Source organism: Agelaius phoeniceus, chromosome 4, assembly GCF_051311805.1.
Source record: "Agelaius phoeniceus isolate bAgePho1 chromosome 4, bAgePho1.hap1, whole genome shotgun sequence".
NCBI classification, from domain to species: domain Eukaryota; kingdom Metazoa; phylum Chordata; class Aves; order Passeriformes; family Icteridae; genus Agelaius; species Agelaius phoeniceus.
This window is the reverse complement of record NC_135268.1, coordinates 46,417,779-46,439,675: the sequence shown is the minus strand read 5'-3', so window position 1 is coordinate 46,439,675 and position 21,897 is coordinate 46,417,779. Positions and strand designations below refer to the sequence as shown.

At 41.0% G+C, this 21,897-nt stretch overlaps 1 protein-coding gene across 3 annotated transcripts in view; it reads right to left on the bottom strand.

The window, feature by feature from the left end:
• The window catches only part of DLC1 (DLC1 Rho GTPase activating protein), a 215,286-nt gene that overhangs the window by 18,725 nt on the left and 174,664 nt on the right, over positions 1–21,897 (bottom strand). For 2 of the 3 annotated variants that reach the window (XM_077177496.1, XM_054633196.2), the window contains 2 exons: positions 6,598–6,669; positions 3,448–3,529 (listed from right to left, as the gene is read on the bottom strand). In XM_077177496.1, the coding sequence (XP_077033611.1) occupies positions 3,448–3,529; positions 6,598–6,669 (154 nt within the window). Of the gene's footprint in view, positions 1–3,447; positions 3,530–6,597; positions 6,670–19,353; positions 19,496–21,897 lie in introns of those variants that run through there. The other variant, XM_077177497.1, reaches the window with a different exon arrangement.

The following is a 21,897-nucleotide window of genomic DNA, read 5'->3' as shown; positions in this document are numbered from 1 at the left end:
TGCACCCAAAACATGGGGGACTGGAGCTTCTCTCAGAAATGAGCAAATGATGCATTTTTATTAGTCTTCTCAGAAATGCCACACAAACTAGTTTAGCCTGAACTTCTTTTAAGAGAGGCAGCCTGAACAGGACAGTCACTATGAAAAACTGTAGTGTGAACAGCTAACTTCTAAATGAAAATGTGGGTTCATGATGTGAAGTCTTTTTTAAACTAGGTACTAGTCAGTTCTATGTTGGGTATAACACCAGGCAATTAATTATGTTCTCATTAACAGAAGCTCTCACCCCATGCACCCAAATAAAGTAGTAGCAATGCAGAATACTGGATTTATGCATTTTAAATTACGATTTTGAATTTGAGGAACTGTGTGTTCTACCTTTAAAGTTTAAAATATTTTCTTGATGGACTTAAATTCATAATTCCACTGATAAAGTCCAGCTCCATTATACATGTAACAAACTGTCATACAATGGCCTTCTTGTCTCAGTGGACAGCCTCTACTTTGGCTCCTGGGCTTTGTCTGCATGTTCTTCTGCAAAGGAGGTCAGCTCTCCACAGACTAAATGATACAAACACTGAATGCATTATAACCAATTTCGTGGATGAGAAATCCTGATGACAAAAGATTTAAGAAACCTCTTGCATATATAGTGAAACAGATTCCTAGCCATGCATAAGGAGATTTAAAAGGATTTCTATTATGGCTTGCTATGTATTTTGTACTTAGCAACAACCTCTAGGATAAGCATGTTTCAGTACTTAGTTTCATCAGCACATGATGCATCCAGTTATCCACTGGAGATAAATTCCCAGGCATTAATCTACATAAAGTTTTATGAAACCAAGGCCAGCACTGGTTTGCACAGTCACTAAAGAAAGCATCCAAGGAAATTAAAATATGGTCATCACTTTTACATTTTTAACCCTACATTTCATGGTAAGATCACTAAATGACATTTCTTAGCCATCTCTTACTGAGTGCCATATGCTATCTTTGTAGTTCAAGTCTCAACTACTTTTCACTTGAAAATTTTCCTTAAAAAACATAATGGGGTGGGTTAAAGTTAACTTAATTTTTCTGCTTACATTAATAAGATTATTAAATAATAATTAACAATGCTGTTCAGATGTAAGCTATCATTTAAAATGCTTCAAACTTTAAAAAGAAATCCCTGCCACTGTGATTTCTACAGTCTTTTTAAAACTATTGTTTCACATACAGTTATCAGAACAAGGTAAATAGAACTTCTGGGAAACACTGGCTGTTACACAGAATAGCAGAATCTCAGCACAGACCTCTTACTATTTTGTTACCATCCACTGTGTACAATGTTCACTTAGCTCTGTGCTGAAAGTGCAAATAACTCCCATAGTATTCTGATTTTCAGTCAAGAAATAGCGATAGACTTACAGTTGTGAAACTGCTCAAAGCCTTTACTGAGTAAACCCCTTTACTGTTTACACACTGACTGTGGCATGAGTCAAAATAAACCCAGACTGCAGGCAGAAAGGCAGCATTCCAAACTATGTGCTTCTCCACAGTTTTTAATGAGCTTTGCAAAATCAAACATGGAGGCATGGAAAAAAAATCGAAAGGTGGAAATGTTGTGATAATGAACTGCTTCTGGCTAACACACATGATAAAAGGCCAAATTCAGACATCTGAGATGGTTCATTGAATTACTTCAATTTTATTTTGAGGTGGGATCTGAATGATTCTGGGTATACTCCAGTGTCAGTTTTAAAGTTATTTTGTAAAAGATAATTCTGATGTATAAGCCACAGGCATACAGTTCAACCTTTAAAATCTTTGTCTCATAGAGATACGGAGTGTGTGTTGCTATTTTCATCAGTGAGAAACAATCCACTACGTTTTTTCCCTTGTATAATTAATTAATCCCAGGTTAAAAAGTATTCTTGGAGGAGAGCACCAAAAGCAAAATATGCTGGCCTGACTGTATTTTGTTTTCCTGGCGAGGGAAGACCATGCTTCTGGGAATCAGCAATAATTTGCATTGCTGTGCTTTCTGTTCAATGACTTCACAAGTTCCAGAGCACATAAATAAGCAGACCAATGCATCATATTTAAATACCCATGGAATAGGTGTTCCACATTTGAGGAAGGCACATCTTGCATGAATTTAACATTAATGAGATTTTTTCCCCTCCTAATGACTGGACAACAAATCTGTTTTCTTAGTTTGAAAATCCTGTAAATATTTCTGAAGAACTTTAAATTCCAGTCTCTCTCTTTCCCTTCCAAGTATGGCAGTGATGGCATGAGAACACTATAAACTTAAAGCTGTTCTTAAAAGGGTTTTGTAATTCATTAGAATTACTGACATTTAGAGTTGCACACACCATGCATGCAGTATCCAAACGCATTCATTTTGCAGGCAGTTTGGAAAGCTGCCATACTGAAGGACAGAGCCATAAAACTGCACTTATTTCTAGGTAAGAGGAGACATGAGAAGTTAAAGCTTTTTTTCTTTTGCCATTTAAGATTGTGGACTCGCACTAGAGGAGGTAACTGATGGATGGATTAATGTTAGATGATGTCAGATGGGGCCATTGTTATTGCTTTTATGACCAAACTGGTAATGCTGAGGCTGTAGTTCTGTAAAAACCACCCTGCCACACTCCAGCAAGTCTTGCTCCCTCTTTTTCTCTACCTATCCCTTCTCCTCCTTCTGCTGCTGGCTGTGGGGTCCTGCCCCCTTCATCACACCTACTATGAACTTCATTATGGTTTTGCACTGATTTTATTCACTAACCTAGAAAAGGACTATCAAGACGCTTTCTGTGGGGTGGGCCAGTTGAACTGGTTTGTGGAAGGAGCCCATAAACAACCAAGCTGAGTTAATGTGAGCATGTGGCTGAGGGCAGAGCTGTCTTTGGAGTAGTGATAAACTAATAGATTCCCTTACATTGTCCCTTTCAGCCATACCACGTTACAGGGCAATGCACTGAGGCCAGCATGAGGGTTTGTATATAGAGCTCTTTGTTTATACACACAGCATTTTGTTTGTATGCACAGCTGTCCACCAAGGTAAGAAAGGAGAGTGATGGAGTGCAAAGCATTGCTTTGCTGATACTGCTTCCAAAACCCAGTTCCTGTGTGGGAATTGGTGCTGCAGTTGCACGTGCTGATGGCTATAGCCAGCACAGTTCTGCTTTCACATGCCCAACTTGGGAATTAGGAAAGAGCAAAGAAAGGGGAATAATAAAAAAATATGCCTGTGAAATCCCTTTCACAAAGATTCCTGCCACTCTCCTCCCAACTTTCTTTTAAATAAGATCCCCAAACATTACTTAACCCAATAAGGTATTTTAATGAAAACCACATACTTTTGTGTGCTTTTTTTTGGTTGTGCTTTTCCCAGGTCCTTTCTATTACACAGGAAGGGTTTTGTTTCAAAATGCAGTGTGATTTTTATTCACCTACCTGCATAACGCCTCAATAGCATCTCTGTCCAGAAAGTCATGCTCTCGCTTGACTAGAGCAATGTCAATTGGAAAAAGGAGATCTGCAGGAAGAGAAAGAGATCAAAAACAAAAGTGAAGCTTCCTCCCAGTGACCCGTTATTTCAAACAACTGCTCAGCTGCCTGCATCTCAGCAGCCTCATCAAGATGCCAGTGACTGGTGCTTAGGTAAACACATGCTATCACCTCAAATGCCAGAGGTGCTTCCTTTTCATCTACAAACTTTTGACATGCAGCCTTGATAACTGAGAGTTTATACACAGAATAGAGGAAAAATTATTAAAGCAGAGATGAAACAATGGGAGATGGAAAAAGGTAAATGCAAGCTTCCCTATCAGATATCAGAAGTATAAACTGATTCAGGCCAGATTTATTTAAAACAAATATGCAATCTCCATCAAAATACTAATATCTCACATTAAAGAAAAAAGGCCAGTAAATGCCAAAATTCTGTGAAAGAATTAAAAAAAAAAGCCTTGAATCTCCTTAGCCTTTAATCAAGCTATTTAAGTCTGACACTGTTTCATTAATGAGATATGGCTTGAAATGAAAGCAAGCCAAGCTGCCCGGACACCATACTGCCTCCTTCTTTAGGAGATTATTTAGGTAAACAACTGGGAGAGTGAGGGGGAGGAAACAATGTTGGCAGAGAGCTGAAAATTTACTACAGCTCTGAAGCAGCAAACACATATATATCATTTACTGTACTCCACAGATTCCTGACTGTCATACAGGTCCTGATCTGGCATTCCTTGCACAGCTAAAACTCCCACCCAAAGCTGCTGGTTCTTCAGGGTGCACAGAAATACAAGGTCAATCTATGAGCAGACTGCTGCAGTTACACACAATTTCCCTGATCCAAGTAATTGTCTATGAATTTTTAAATTTCTATAGACTAGGAAGAATGAACTGATATTAGGAAAGTAATTAAGATTGATATTAATTTCTAGAAAGGTATTTTCTAACAGAAAATGAACTCTATGAATTTTATGAAATTAATTCATTTTCTATAGCAACAGAAATGAATTCTACATCCTTATTTTCATAGCATCATACAATGGTTTGGGTTGCAAGGACCTTAAAGTACATCTAGTTCCAAGCCTCCTGCTATAGAGAGGGACACCTTCCACTAGACCAGGTTTCTCTAAGACCCACCCAACCTTGCCTTGAACACTTTGAGGGACAGGCTATCCACAGCTTCCAGAACTGCCTCAGGAATACAAATTATAACATATTCTGCAAAATGCTTGAAATTCTGTATTTTCTACAGAAAATTGTGGTTTTAGCAAAGCAAATGGCAAATGTTTAATCTCCCATATTAAATGTACACTGCGTGGGAATACTCCATATAGGTAACTTCTCAGAACTCTTGTACTATAGCCACTTGGTATAGTACAAGGCCTCCTTCACAGGCCTCCCATTCACTGTTTTAAGTAGAAAATGCAAGTACAGAGAGTGAGCACATTCAGCCTGTATTTTTCAGCAGTGCTGATGTAAGTTTTTCCACTGGCAAAGTCATATCTTAAAATGTCCACAGGAGAACGTGTGAGAACTTAAGTGAGAGAGGTGACTTGAAAGAAGCTGATAGTCTGCATAAGACCCTTTTTTAATGCTTAATCTATGCTATTGCTGGCTTTGTTGTTGCTGCTGCCAGGGGGGCTTGCAAAGGACAATGGTATATTGTTTTTCAGTAAAGACAGCTGTCCTTTCAATGAGTATGACTGGCCTTGCTCTCACTGCTTCTCTCTCACCTCTGTAGTCCTTTTGATGTTAGGCAGGACATGCTGTTACAAGAGAGACTTCATGTAAGTTTAGAATCTCTAGGTAGGGCAATGGTCCTACACAGGTAGGACATGTTTTCTGAATGCAAGTAATTTCTTAGGGGATTTATGTCTCAGTATTATAAGAAATCCATAAACCCACCTATTCAACTGAGAGTTTTGTCTCAGTTGTAACAAAAACTGGAAGTACAGTTCCAGCTCCATATCCCAAGAAAATCTTGGCATCTCCATTAGCATAGAAAAAAAAGGAAAGAAAAAAGAAAAAATAAAAGGAAATTTAATTTCTGAACAGGCAAAGAAAAGTTTTGCCAAGTGCAGCTTTTGGAAGTGCTATTATCATCTCATATTGCAAATGCAGCTGCAAATCAAAGCTAAACAAGATCATTTTTCAAGAAGGTCAGCTCAGCATTTGCTGTAATTTTCAGCAGTTATTCACTGTAATAATGAACTTTCTATGCTCGTTCTTACAAGCAGCAGCTGGAGTTTGCTTCATAAAAATGAAGAGGCAGTAAAGAGTGCATAATAATTTCACTGCAGTGAAAGTAATTTTAAGTAGTGTGGGGGTAAATTCTGAACAATAATATAGATATATAAAAAGCATGTCATACTTTCAAACAAACTTCTATATGCTACTCTCCATCAGAGCGTAAGAACTGTATGTTAAACCTGCAGGTTTCTAGTAGGCTGGAGAGGCAATGAAGAAAACAGTTCTCATTGAGCAAAACCTTGTAAAAGCAGACACAAAATGAATGCATCCCAGAGAAGGACAAGTGACTGCAGGAGGCAGCCACTCCTCTGAGGAGCATCTGCACAACCACAGCTTGCATGCTCTTTTTCCCTTCTCAGTGAGCCCGCGTCTAATTCCAACCCAAACCATTCTGAAGAAACACACAGGACTTGGGAATCATGAGGCATACAGACATATCCATGCATATGTAGAATTTCCTACTACTGTTCCATTAGGAGAGCTGGCCAGTGGAGCTTTTGTATTTCTCCAAGACTGGGCTTGTAGCAGTGGCTGACTATATTCCTTTCTGTTTTAACCAGAGGGAACATACCACAGTGGTAACCTTTACATTCGTTCTATGATGATGTTTGGAAGATTCAGACTAAAACAGAAACCTGAAACAAATTCAAAACTAGTGCATTCTTCAGAGTCTCATTGGGTTTGTTACATCTGTGTGTGTGGTGGGTGGCAGAGAGCAGCCCAGTCCTTAAAAGTCATCTCATGTACTGGAACTTCAGTGGTGCCCCTGAATCACATTCATTGGTGAATATTCCATCTTATTGTTCAAAAGTTGCTGGGGGAGGATTGAGTTCAGGTGCCTACCTTCATAAAGCTGCGCATACTGTGGGAACCCAGCAGCCCGCAGCCAGTCACAAGCTTCCTTGGCCTCGATTTCTGAAAGAGGACAGAAACAAATCACCCTCTGATTAGTGATCTGCAGAGAAAAAGCTTCTTCTCCACCACTTCTACTATCCCCACTGCAAAATAAGCACAAAGGTTTCCAGAAACTTTGAACTGAGACACACATTTGCTTCTCCCCGTTTGCTTTTCTTCTTGCTATCAAACATATCTTAGATTCTGGAAAGTCACTAACGCTCAGCTGCTATTTATCAACAGCTCATCATTTTAATGGTAAGAGAAACAGGCACTAATGAAAACTGCAGCAGTTATGGATTATCCTGTACAGAATTTGTTAACACTAGAAAAAACAATCTGCAATCAACATGAGTAGTGCTTGTTCAGCAAATCTTTTGGTCCTCTTGGCACAACTCCTTTGTCTTGACAGAAATTCCTTGCAGAGCTCGCATTACTGTGCACTTTAACACCTTGTAGATAGTACTGACAGACTCAAGTCCAAGAACAACTGACACACTGTACTGCAGCTTATTCAAGCACTTATTTACTACCCAACAAGAACCTAGTTTCATTGGAAGTCTACGAGGTATTTATGAGTTATTTGGTGTATTACAGGAAGGTTTCCCTCACACTGCCCAAAACAGCATGCCACAAAATGAAATTATTCATACACATATATGTTACACAGAAAGAAAGGAGTATTAGTCTGTGAATAAACCACATACAAATTCATCTGCTACTTAATACATAGAGATAAAGAGTATGGTATCCTATTAGCTCAAACTAGGAAAATATAAAAGGTACCTAGGATATTCTCCAAGTTTTGAAGGAATGGATTGGGCTAATTATGTTCTTCAAAAAATTCAATAAAGTGCTACTGGCAATTTAGCTCCCTGCTTAGAACTGATCAAACAAACAATGAGAAATCAGAAAGAATTAAAGTTTGTCTGGCTTTCATTATATTCACTATTCCTGATGGACCAGGAAACAAAAGCTTCATTATGCACATCTCAGTACACAATTTTGCCACCTACTTGGAGAGGATACTATGGCTACTTGCTGCAGAAAGAGGCCTGCTCAGAATTGCTCCAAATACAGGTTACTGCATACAGAGCATTAAAAAGCCAAACACAGTGTAAGTAAAATATCACAAGATTTTGTCATGCTAAGAAATAGTCTCAGTGAGATATAGGTACACAAATTGGATGAAATGGCAGGCACATTTTAGCGTCTCGAAAACTATGGCAACCCCACTCTCATTTTCCAAATTGCTACAATTGTATTAAAATATTTGTGCTTTGCCAGACTACTTTGCTAAGACACATATCCAAACCAAAGGGTTAAGGTGAGCCAAAACACAACATTCCAGATAAATAAACATCTAAAAATCCACTCCTGTTGAAGTCAGGACAAGCAGGCATTTGTGCAACTTGTGTTTGCTTCACCTTTGGGTTATGGCACCACATGAGAACAAGCACGTACAGACGTATTGACTTAGCTACTGATTAAGACAAGGCATTCTTCAATTCCAATTGCAAACTATTACAAAGTTTTGCTTAAAGTAGTATTTCAATTTCAGTATGCTAAGGAAATATGTGGGAAATTCAATAAAGAAAAAAATATTTGAAACTTGTATGGCTAAAGCAAGAACAAACAAGACAATAGATTAATACTTCAGAAGCAATTAAAGTAGCAAAGCAAAAAATCTGCAACAAATTTTTAAGACTACTTAAAATAAAACACAATATCTTATAGGTTGCATTCTGCAGAAGTGCTTGGATTGAATGAGAATTTTGCTTGATTTAAAACCAGGAAAAAAAATTATCCTAGATAACAAGCACTTGGCAAAAAATGCAGGGAGATGCTTGCAGTGCAATTAAAAAAAGTGTCAGATTCCTTACTACTACAGGCACTCTTCAATGTGTTTAAATATTTGTTCACAGGTCCTTTACTGAGCACCCCAGGTGTATGGCCTGTAAATTATTTCTAGAGCTAGAAAATTATGAATATGCATTCCCTGGACTTTTTTCACCATTCTCTACAGAGGCTTTGTGTATCTTTTCGCAAATGTGCCAGGGACGTTGAGGTTACATTTTATGGGCACCCACCTGTCACGGGCCTTTGGGATTTTCAGAGCATATTTGCTTTCAAAATACCTTTGAGAAGCTCCCAAGAAGTTTAGGCAATGAAACACCTGATTTTTTCCTATCTGTCCACAAGAATTGCAGAGAACAATAAAACACAAGTGCACCTGTCCATCGATTAGGGTATGTAAATGCCGAGGGTTGGGTACAAGACAGTGCTAAATGTTTAAAAGCCATATTTGCCCCATTTTCATAGGGCAAGTTGCAAGTCCTGGAAGAGCAAAGGGTTGCAAGTCCTGTTGCAAGCCCTTGAAAGGGTGAAGGGTATGGAGTACTCTCCTGAACAAGGGGCCAGGGAGTGCCCTGAGGCCAGGGCTCTCTCCATCCCATCTCCACCCACACAAGCATGGCCAAGAGAGGGACATGATGGGTACTGGTAACAGAGTGGAGGTGGGACCCAAAAGTGGCTCCTTTTGTTCAACTCAGGTTGGCCAAACTCAGGATTCCTCCTAGACTGTACTCCTTTGTGGTGTGACCAGACAAAGGAAAAGGAAATTTTTTAACGCAGCTTTCCTATCTCAACCTTGTTGGCTACTGATGAGCCAGAGTATGACTGTGTGTGTGTGTGAAATTCAGGCAGACCAAAATATAGTCAGAGGGAGAATCCAGCCCAAGGTACACTGAATAAGCTGCACAGAAAGCAGAGTACACTGAACAAGCTTCCTCACAATATGAGATAAAATTTAAACAGCTGAGAGCTTGTCTAGGTAAAAAGTTCATTATGCAGCTTAACTGGAATCTGTGCTTGAGAATAATACACATGGTTAAACCTGAGGTTCTGGCCAAATCATTTAAACTACCCTAGAGGAAGAAGCTCATTCCCACAGTTTCCAAATTCCAGCTTCCAGCAGCATTAGCCCTGGGACTCTTGGTTTGCTAGCTGCCAGTTCCATATCCAAGTGGACATGAGAATATTTATGTGCAAGTCCTTGTCATCCTGATCAGTGGCAATCAAGATAATAAGAGACAAAAGAAAGAAGAACAGGTCTTCCAAAATCAGACTTTCCAACTACTTCTAAAAACATTTAGAAGGGATAGAGCATTGAATAGCCTTTGTTCAGTATCCCAGGGGACATAGGTTACAGATAATTATCTGAGCTAGGAACTCACTGCATTTGCTTGGCTGGGGCCAGCTAATAGCCACAGGGAGGAGAGGAAACTTGCAGAGGAACTCTACACTGCTTTCCAACCTATTTTAGGAAAGTCCTACTTCAGCCACGATTTGCAAAGCAATTTCTGATGAAGACCTGGCAGCTGAACTGATAAGCTGCTGCAGGCTGGTCTCACTCCCTCCTTCCCACTCCATCCCTGCAGTGCCACTTCCTTTCTGAATCTAACATCCTTGCCAGTTAAAACCTTTACAATAAACTACCACTCAGTATACATTCCAAGCAAGAAATGTATGCACAGACGTGCATCCTGTGCCCTCCCCCAGCAGCAGGAGGTTCTTGTACAAAAAACCGCTGGCAAGAAAGAAATTGTGCTATTATTTCTAAATGTCCTGATACAAAAAAAAATCCAAAAAACCCAAAAAACCTCTTAGAAAGTAAAACAAAACAAATTAAAAAAACTCCACCCAAATCCCACAAACCCCAAAACCAACAATGAAGTCTTTATTCTTGGTGTCGTGTAAGCAAACAACAGGCAAATGTGTTAAAGAGGAAACAGGAAATTTTTATTGGAACCAGCTTTATTTGTTAGTCTGTTTTACAAAGCAGTCCTCCATACTCAAATCAAGGGTAGGAGTTCCTTTTGTGTATGGTTGGGAGCCATTAGTCCTTATTTACCCACTTCCAGAGGGATTAGGAGAACTCAATTCTTCCCCAGAGTAGTAAATGAAAATGGAAAAGTCTAACTTCCCTTTTTGTTAAACTTTGGTTAATCTTGGTTCCTGGCCTTGAAAGTTTGCAAGTTTAGACCTTCAGAGTAAAAATATCTCAATTAACACCTTGTTTGAAACTGCAGTTGCAGAAGGGAGAACTGTAAGTTGTCTATAGTCTTTTGTTTTATGATACCTTCTCTCCTATAGAAAAGAAAAACCCCACAGTGATGCTGCAATAACATTCTTTCAGAAAAAAATCATCATAGCAGTCCAGTTAAGACAGCAACAACATTTACTTTCATTCTTCTTTTTCACTTCCATGAAATAACATGCAATTTAAACACTAGCTCTTTCAGGGTCTTCAGGACAAGGTGCAAAGCAGATGTATCTTTGTACAGTCATGCATTGACTCAATTTTCACCTAAGTGCTAAACATCTTATGAACAGTTTTTCCAAGCAGATGGTTTCCTCTTGCCTCAACTCAGCTACCTTTACAATCATATTAGCACCTCCACACATCAGTTCTACCCATCTCACCTTTTGGCTCTGTTAAGAGAGCAGCTCGTAAAAATCTGTAGTGAAACTGGTAAAATCAGCACTGTCAAAATCAAATTTAAGAAAAAAATGGGCTTCACTTCTGAAAGTTCACTTCGACGTCCTACATAGAAACTGGTTTTTTTGAGCTTCTTAATTGCATCTTGGTCCTTATTTTTAAGTAAGTTATTCTAGTTGAAATTCACTATTTGACTTTTCTTTCAGAAGAGAGAAAAAAAAAAACTTGTAGAAATTGAATATAAAATTATCTTCCTGAATTAGTTTGCTGGAGAGGCTCTCACATACAGTGCAGAGAATGATTCCAGACTTTCATGAAAGCTGGAGATGAACACACTATCTCCTTACTTCAATGTCTAAAACTCCATAATCTATCTTCGTATTTCCTGAGGCACAGAGGAGCACAGGGAGCACAGAAAGCACAAAGGATTCTTCCCATCCAGGACTGATGGTCCAGTTTAATGGCTGCAAATAGCTGGCATGCTCTTTTTCTGTCTATATCAGAAATTACCTCTCCCTACCTGTGACATCCCTCTGAAACTTCTGGTGCTTTGCAAAATTTTTGTTCAACTCAAAGCACTGTCCTGAGCTATAAGAAACTTGAGATCATTCAGGATCATTTTTTTTAAGACCAGCTGTGGTATATGTGAGAAATACTCTTCTTTGGAAAGAATTCCACTGCCCAAGTACAAGCAGTCATTTTTCCTAGTGCTTGAATCCCTGACATGTGAATTGTGGTCCCAACATTAGATGTGATCAGACTACCCAACCACTCAGTCTACAGATACATGAACACAGATGTGAAATCTGAGACAAACCGGGGAAATAACTGCACTGTGGCAGCTGTCTACAAATGAGCAGTGCAGGCATTGAAAATGATAAATCAGCTCTGTGTAATGTCATATGCCTGCAGCCCTTTAAAGTTGGGACAGTATGACTGACTTCCTAAGAGTAAGCCTGTTATGTGTCCAGGGCCACAGATGGTTTCCACTTTGAAGATATGCGACTGTTGCTTGAAAATAATTAAATTCCTTCTCATAAGTCTGTTTTTTCTCAAACTTATATCATTTAATATTCCTTAGGCAGTATCGTTTACTTAGTGCTCCACACCTTTCAAGAAAGCAGCACATAGCAAGGACTAAAGAAAGCAAAAATATAATTAGTGAAGAACAGCATTTTATAAGGATAATGCACTCAAACACAAACTTGGGAAGTTTGTCAATAAATGTTATACCACTAAAAACGACAGCATTCTGAAAATCCCATTAAAAGCTCTTGCCAAATTTCTAACACACGTGGAATTTCTTCTACTTCTAGGAGAACCATCTAATCATATACAACTGTTCTAGAATAACAGTCTGACACATTCAGTCCATGAAGGATGCATTTCTGGAAGAACCAGTGAGATCAAGAGAATATAAAGCACAGCTTTTGAACTCATTATGAGCTTGCTGGTTTTGAAGTGAAAGCTAACCACCTTCCCAAGAGAGTAACTTTTCTCCTTTCACCTTTAAAGTGCAAGTTACATTTTGCATTTGCAGCTGCCTTTTTTGATGTGCTCCTCTATTTCACTGTGCTTCAATTTACCTTCTACAGTCAAACAACACATCCTGTAACCTCCACTTACTGCTGCCTGCCTCAGCAATCAATTTGAGCCAGTGTGGATGCATGTGCAATTTTAAGAAAATACCTCTTATTAAAAACTTTCAGAGGGATGGGGAGAGGGGGACTCACAAATTCTTAAGGCAAACCATATATGACACCAAATACATATACTGCTTCCTAGTCATAAAACCCCTAGAAACAGTGATGAATGTTACTCAGATATTCCACAGCTATATGATGATGACTAAAAAAATACTCTCTTTGTGTTGTCTCCTGCTGGCTTTGGGTTAAACATGGGACTGACAGGCTTTTTCAAGTTACAGAGCCTTGAAGCAAGACAGTAACTATGCAGTTGATGTTATGTATAAACCACAGGACACTGGGAGAAGAAACAGAGTATGTTTGGAATTTGTGTGGGAACAGATGAAGAAGTAAGGAAACAGATGTTTAAGATCATATATTGATGTTTTCTCTGAAAAAAAAAGCAGGAAGCTTGAACACCCCCCCCCTTTTTTTTTTTGGTCAGCAGAACTTTTGAAAAAAGCAAATGGCTTACTTCCACTGATAGGATTTCAGTTTGTTTATTTCCTTATTGATGAAAGCTAAATAAAAATAAAAATTAAAAAAAAAAGAATGTGACTGGTTTCCAAAATATCTACAGAGGTGTATGTTGGCTGTGTGTACCTTCCCTCCTTCCCAACTATGCCAAATTACAGAATATAGTACTTTTAATTGCTCACTAATACTCTTGCTAGCACAGCAAGCACAATACTGCTTTTGTGGACCAAAATCTAATTATTAAACTTGAACCTCTTTTTCATAGTCTTCAGCATATCAAAATCACTTCAGAACTTTTTCAGCTCACAACATAAAAAGAGAAACAATATTTGTTGAAAGTATATCAAACATGTAGAGATTGAGACTACCCTTGTTAAAATCAATGGGGACCTCTGTAAATTTCAGAGGACTTAACTAGGACTTTCCCAGTAAGGATCCACAGATCCCTAGACCCACAGGTCTCTAAAACCCAGCAAAGCTTTTGCAGGAATAAATGGGGTCAGTTTTGCTATTTTTAGCATGGAGAGAAACCCAGGTTTTTATCAGAGCACAAGAAAGGACAGTGCCCTATTTCAGGAGGTCAGAGAGGCACAACCACCACCTCCAGAGCATGCCCTGGCTGGCAAGAGGTCCTTTCCTCTGTCAAGAGGACCAAGCACAACTGATTACCTCTGAAAAGCACCAAATCAACATCATTTCAGGATCTAATAAAGGGCCACTGAAATAAAGGATATTCCCCATGTGTCTGTCAAGCCCTTTCCCTATACACTCTGTAACAGATTGCAATTACTGCTCATTTTCACACCACTAAATATGCTTCTAGCTGCCTAAGGTTAGCTGCATTACTTCCTAACTTGTTGAAGACTTTGGGAAAGCATGCTCTACCTCACAAAAGAATCACACAACTCCTAGTTTACACTGCAAGTTAATAATTTATTCCTATATAGGGTTTTGTTTTATTTTGTTGATGTTTTGTGTTGCTTTTGTTTTGTTTTGTTTTTTTTTTTTTACATTTTGAGCATATACAGGAGAATTTTGAAATAAATTTAAAAACCAATTGATCTGAAGATAAAAACTAACTTTGTTTAATCAGAAAACTGTAGCTTGATGTGGTAGTTTTCCTGTCATATAACAACTCTTTTTATAGGTTAAAGATGGTCTTCTCCCATCTTGTTTTTAAGAAAGTTCACAGATGAAGAGGAACAAGATGTCAAATGACTTAAAAAACCCTCAAGAAATAATTGGGCACGTGGGTTATTTATCTGGCCTGCTTAACACAGGGTGGTCTTGGAGGAGGATTATTTGGGGCAGAGAAAGCAGTTAGTCAAATCCTCTGATGGAGGTCATGTTGACAGATTCCACAGTGAGAACCAAATCCTCCTCCAAAGAGTGGGAAATAGAAGATGACTTTAACCTTCTCTTCTCTCAGAAATTACTTGGTCAGCATGACCTTTGAGAACATACTGAAGGGCAAACATTAACTGTTGCTAGTCCCATGCCCAGCACTAAAATGCACCAATTGCCCCTGCCTGCAAGCTTGTGGTGTGCAAAGCTCAGCTCAAAGGCTCATTCAGCTCCAGAGGGAGGCAAAGGTGAGCAGGCCCAGCATGACAGGTACTTCATCTAAAAAAGGCACAAAATGTGAGCTACCTGTTCAGATCTAGGAAATAACAATGCTGTAAGAACTGATCTGAACTGGCTCAATGGTTCCTACAAAAGAAAATAGATTTTCTAGACAGTTACTTCTTTGAGCTTGTAACCTCAAAACTATCCATGCATATAGGAAGAACTGTATGGAAGAATGACTGCCTTTCCATCACAACCATTTACAGTTAACCTCATTGATGATCCAGTCCCAAACTATATTGTATCATCCTGTGGGGATGATACAACACTAGATACAAAATACCACTGACAGTGAACAGCCCAGCATAAAGCTAATTGCATCACAGACAAATGCCTTCTTCCCTGATGCAGAATTAAAGATGTAAACATGGATTTTTCCAAAGCAAATATTACTATGAATGTCCTGTTTTTAGATAGTAGAGACAGTTGCAGTATTGTCTGTGATACTGCATACTTGAAAATGCTTCTCTCAATACAAGATCTAGTGGTCACATTTTGTATGGATGGAAGAAGAAGGAAAGTTAAAACAGATCATGAAGCCTTACACTGGAAAGTTTCTTCTGTCTTATGTGCACAGGAAATCTGTTCTTACAATTCATGGAGAACAGAGGGAAGTGTGGCCAGCAGGACATCAAATTCTATGGGTCCACAGGGTCACAGAGACATCATCCCCAAAATGCAAAAATGCGATGGGAGAGGAGGGCAGAGGGGCATGCATTGTTGATAATCTAAATAATTTACTGAATAATCTGATAATTTACTGAAACTTCAGTAAATTATAAGAACAGGTCTGGGAAGGTCAAACTGTGTCCACCATTGGCTTCAGCAACTGTCTTTCAAGCATCTACTCAGGAATCACTCTTAGTACAGACCACTGCATTTGAATAGAAAGATTTAGACAACTATAAAAAAATATATTTAAACCCAGATCTACAGAACTCTGCACCCTTTAGACTTTGAAAAAAATGCCCCACAAGAAATAAGTGAGCCATTCTATTGTGTCTTTATAAGGAGAGACCAGATAACCTTTTTTTCCTGATCCTGTCTCACCTACCACAGTCCTTCCCAAGGGAAACAAATACTAGACAATATTTGAAAGAATATTCATCCTAAGAAATAAAAATGCTTGTCACACTCTATAACTTTCAGATAATGAAACTGAATGAATTACAGCCAGGTGGCCAAGTCATTCTCAACTCTCTTTTGGCTCTGCCAATTTTGCCAATGGTACACTGTACTAGCAGATCTACTGATTTCAAAGATGAGCTGAGTGGGATAGGGTAGCACTGTCAGCAAGAATGGCCAAGTAAGTGTCCAGTAAAAAGAACCAGAAAGTTCCACTCACAGCCCAGTCCTGTGCCTTTCATTAAAATTGCTCATCATTGAAGACAGAATTTGTTTTTTTCCTTTGAACAGGAGGAGGGAAAATAGATGAGAAAATAAATAAAAAAAGAAAACAACAACAACAACAACAACAAAACTTTGCAAAAAACTTTGGAAATCAAAAAACATGCAAGACCCTGATACCCTGCACCATGGAGAATTACTGATTTCTTAGATACAAGCAAGAAATATGCCTGGAATTGCTGAAATTACCAAAACTGCTGTCTATCTACACTTACTACATTACTGTATAGAATATAGAATTTTGTAATTAATTCACCTTGAAACACCAAGATTCAAACCGTAAGCAGAACAATATGGTATGCAAAGAATATAAATTACACAGGGCATCATGTCCTTATTTAGTGAAGATCAAACCAGCAAATTTTCTGTGAACTGCATATCATTTGATTGCTGTATTTCTATAACATGCACAGGAAGGAAGGGGAAACATCTGAAGTTATTTTTATTTCCCCAAGTCTTGTGGCTATACTGTATGAATGCTAGGGTGGGTCTGGCATTGTCTGAAATGTGTCAGGGTCCTTTTGCATAGCCTCATTTCCTTCTTCCTGTCGCTAGGAAGGATAGTTAAGCATGAAAAGTGCTTGTTTACTGTACAGGACCATCCTGTTAAGCACATGAGTTCTCTTCCTCTGTCTCCTTTTAACCAGCCGAGGGTGCATTGTGTTGTGCTCAAGCCAGTAGCAAAACTCCCATCAGAGGAGAATTGGAAGAGAAGTCTGAATCTCTCAAGAAGCCCAAACATAACTTACTGTGGTATTCTGCCTAGAAAAAGAAAATTTATAGTGCAAACTGCATCCCTAAATATTTGCAGAACTCATAAATTCACATGCCTCAAACAAACCACTGCCTAGAATGTAATGAAACAGAAGAACCAGAAAAGTAAAACCGAGCCACCTCATCTCCTTTTTCTAGGAATCTTAATATAAGCATTCAACATCAGTGAATGAGTACAACTACAGTACCTTTTTCCTACACCCCACCAGAGGCGAAATACACTGGGCATTTGTAAGTTTCCATGAGCAGCATCAGTCTTCCTCTCTGGCCCAGCAAGGGCAGCTGCAGAAGTAGCTGGGAAGACCCTGACTCAAGAATTAAAATTCCTAGACTGAGTCTACACTAGTGAAAAATAAAACCAAATAAAACCACCAGATATGTTCTTGCTGTTCATTACCACTTAGAAATAATATTTTATGACATGTAGGAAGTTAAAGCCTTGTGGTGTTTAAAACAATGTATTAGCACTTCCTTTTGATTAAAAAAAGTGACAGTTAGCAACCCAAGTTATTTTAAAAGAAGATGGGATCAAGAATTCCTAGAGGTCACATAGCTCCAAATGCTCTGATTTCTATGAACTTGTAGATGAAAAGAATCTTGTCAAAACAATATCTACATCTTCTCTTACATATACTTTGTTCCATAATCAAAGAATCTCAATCCTAATTATGATCCCATCAGCAAACTGAAGCAGTAACCCAAACCCATTAATCTGAGGGACATCCATCCCACTTCCTGGCCATGTCAGCCTTTTTGTTTTTGTTGATTCTACTGGAGATGCAGAGCAGGATGCCTAGGGGACAGCAGTAATAACACCTGATAGATACTCTATTGTAGGCTACAGCTGTGGCATCAACAGACACACCTAATACCAACTCCATGTGCTGTCAGACAGCAATGGCCTGCTTGCCAGACAGATGCTGAATCAGTCTGGCACTGAACTGTTGACAGATTCATACTCAGAGGCTCACAAGAAATCTGCCTATTATCTTCCTTAAGTTCACTACAAATAGCCTTAAAACATAACCTGACTCAGAGAATTGTTATTGAACTGCTGTCAGGAATTTCTTGATCAGGGCAGGGCAATTCAAACAGATCACACTTACTCCTGTAAAAAAAATAAAATAATTGAGGGCTAAGATAAAAGTGCATTCCTCAGTCTTTCAAATCAGGTGTGTTAAGTACTATGACACATCAGCAGAACCTTCTGACTTAGCTAAATACATTGTTTAGATGTAGTTATTTCTTCAAATTTTCCCAAAGAGAATATGAGGGGACAAAAAAAAAAAAACCCAGAATACCAATAGTACCAATAGTAATTGCCTTGTGAGGCAAGAGAGCTCATTAGGTTAATGGCAACACATCGCTCAACAACTTCACGGTTTCGGTGGAACTAAGTCATTGCTGTGGTTTGCAGAGAAAGGGAGGGTGACACGGAACGTAAAACTGACCGACTGGAAAACGGCATCGGCTTTCTGTTTTCCTCGAGAAGGGAAAAAGGAAGAGGGGGGTAGGGGCGAGCCCGTCTGGCAGGAGGTGCTGCTCCTCCACCGGGATCAAAGCCGCCGGGGGTGACATCAGGGCTGGCCACCGCCGCACAGGAGGAGCCACTGGGCTCCTGGAGGCCATCGGGCTAATTACGGAAAACTTCAAAAGGAACTCGACGGTTCCCGTCTCGCAAGGGCTCCCAAAAAAAGAAAAAAAGCCACCCAAAACAGAGAAAGACTAAAATTAGGGGGGGGAAAGAGGAAACGGAAAAAATCCAAAAAAACCCAACCAAAACCAAACCACCGAAAAAGAAAGATGCGCCACGGGGTTCTTCAGGGAGCGGCCGCATCCCGAGCGGCGCTCCGCGCCCGCGGTACCCCCGCGCCTCCGCTCCTGCGCTGTTAACCCTTTCGGCCGCGCTCCCGAGCACAGCCCCGCGGGCGCTCCGCAGACACAGCAGCAACCCCGGGCTCCGCAGCGCTCCCGTCTCACCTGGCGCTGCCGCCGCCCCGACGGCGCTGCTCACCCGTGCACACGGACGGGCGGCGGGGCCAAGCGCCCCGCGGGACGGGGCAGCCGCCCCCTGCCAGCGCTGCTTTCCCGGCCGCTGCGGGACAACAGCAGCGGGATCCCGTCCCCCTCTGCCCCATGCGCTGCCCCGCGGCACTTTCCGCCAACGCCGCCCGCGATGCGCGGAGCTGCGCCTCCCGGCGCAGAGCCGCCACCCCCAAAACGAGCCGAGCTTACGTGTGAGGATCATGGTCTCCGCCGGCCGCGGTGGCTCCGCGGGGCTGCCTGCGGGGCCGGCTGGCTGCGTCCCTGCCTGCCTGCCCGCCTGCCTGCACGGCGGCGGCGGCTCGCAAGTGACACCGGCCGGGAGCAGCGAGCCCCCGCCCGGCCGGCCCCTGCACCGCCCCCGGCCCGCCCCCGGCCCCGGCCCCGCTCCGCGCCCCCGCCGCGCCCGCAGAGACCCCCGAGCGCGGGCACGCGGCAGCAGAGAATGGTGACACTCGCGGACACACCGCACACACCGCACACGCACCCTGCACACGCAGCCTGCACACGCTCACGCACACACACACACACGCACACGCACCCTGCACACGCTCACGCACACACACACACACGCACGTGCACACGCACCCTGCACACGCTCACGCACACACACACACGCACACGCTCACGCACCCTGCACACGCTCATGCACACGCACACACATGCACACGCACCCTGCACACGCTCACGCACGCACACACACGCACACGCACCCTGCACACGCTCACGCACATGCACACATGCACACGCTCACGCACACGCACACATGCACACACACCCTGCACACACTCATGCACACACGCACACGCACCCTGCACACGCTCACGCACACACACACACACACACGCACCCTGCACATGCTCACGCACACACACACATACACATGCACACACGCACACGCACCCTGCACATGCTCACACACACGCACATGCACACGCACACCAACGTGCACACACACATACGCACCCCACTCCGCTGTCCCTCCACTGCACGTCTGGGGAGCCCAGGGGAATGACACAAACCAAAGGTAACGTGCTCAAAAACGGCATAAAGGCTCCTGTGCCTTTTGTTCCTTTGGTTTCTAATGGCTGTCAGCTCTTGCGGTGGCTTTTTTATAAAAAGCAGTCAGCAAATCTCTCAATACTTTTCCCAGGAAACACAGAGAGGAGAGTTGACTGAAAAGGCATCATGGCTCGTTGGTGTTACAGATTGGAGAGGTTTGGAACGGCCTGAGCAGAGCAAGGCATGGGGGATGCTGAGCCTTCAGCCAGAAGCAAGCCATGCAGGATGACCAGGGCATGCCAGTCCCTCCCTCTCCACACAGCATGCTGAAGAGTGCTGTGAAATTTTAGAATTCTTGAGCACCATCAAAGACTCAGTCTGAACCTGGATGGAAAACATTTTTCCTATGGGGACCACAGAACAGTGATAGGCGAGTTTTGGAGATAGTGAAGTAAGCCTGGCTTCATAGCTATGTGTCTGGCAGTCACTGCCTACACTACTTATTCCCCTTTGTATTTTGCAAAGTTTTTTTTAAATTCTTTTTGCTTGGTTGACACATGCAGGACTGTAAAACAGCACAAACCAGGTACTTTTGAGCAGCTGCCAAACTATAAGCATGGAAAAAAGTATTGTGAAAATTTGAAAATATCTGGACCCTGTCAAAGATTATGATTGGTTCATTTTCTTCCAAGCCAACATCATATTTTGTATTCATTGGTGTTATTCTAATGTTCAGTTGTCATTTCTGCACTATGAATACAGATATAAAGTATACATAGTGAGAAGCTTGAGCTGGCAATTTCCTGAAGATGGAGAATAAACATCTCCCCCTTCTAGGAGGAGGAGGAGGCTGTAAACTGTGGCCAACTGGCCATTATAGTGTTTTTTCTGGAAACCCCTACACAGCTCTAGATCATTAATTTACTTTAATAGCCCAGAAGAGGATGGAAATGCACTATATCTTCAAGCTTAACTTTACATATGTTACCTGCTTAATCAATTACCTCTTCGTATCTAACCTGGCTTATTGCACTTTTTGGCATAGCCACATTACCTTCATTTTTGAATGTTTCTTGTAAGGTCAGGATATATGTTGATTAGATAGGTCAGGCACGTAAAATGTTAATTCCTAACTCTACCATGGGGAAAACAGACATATGCTATGCCCCAGCTGTTGAACAGCCAAAGTAATCCCAATCTAATTGGCTTTCTGTATGTATTGTCTTTCATTTTATGCAGTTGGTAGACTAGTAAGTGTCAGAGTAGTCCTGATGAGATGAAATATACTGGTTGCATATTGTGTGTGATTTTCAGTCTGAATTCCAGGGGAAAAAAAAAAGGAGAAGAAATTTCTCCAATAAATATCCTCAAAAGGAAGTGGGTGGGGGGAAATGAAAAAAAAAAATTTACCAAGAACACATAGGGAAACATGCTGGTCCAAAGGCATTTCTATCACAATAATAAGGCTGGAACCAGGAGACCACCAAGTGTCAAGTTAATACCCTCTGTAAAAATCAGGGTTTGTTCCTGTAAACACAGACTGCCTAGGCTGCTTCCTGGACCAAGCCTTCATTTTGTATAGGAGGCTTTTGTATAGGACCCACAGGAAGCTTTTGAAGGAGGAGAGAATGGACTTCACAGAAAAAATGGGAAAGGTTGGGGCAACTTGGCATTGTGAAAGGGAACTCAAAAAAATCTAAAAATGAGATGAGACACGTACAATAGTGAAGTAAA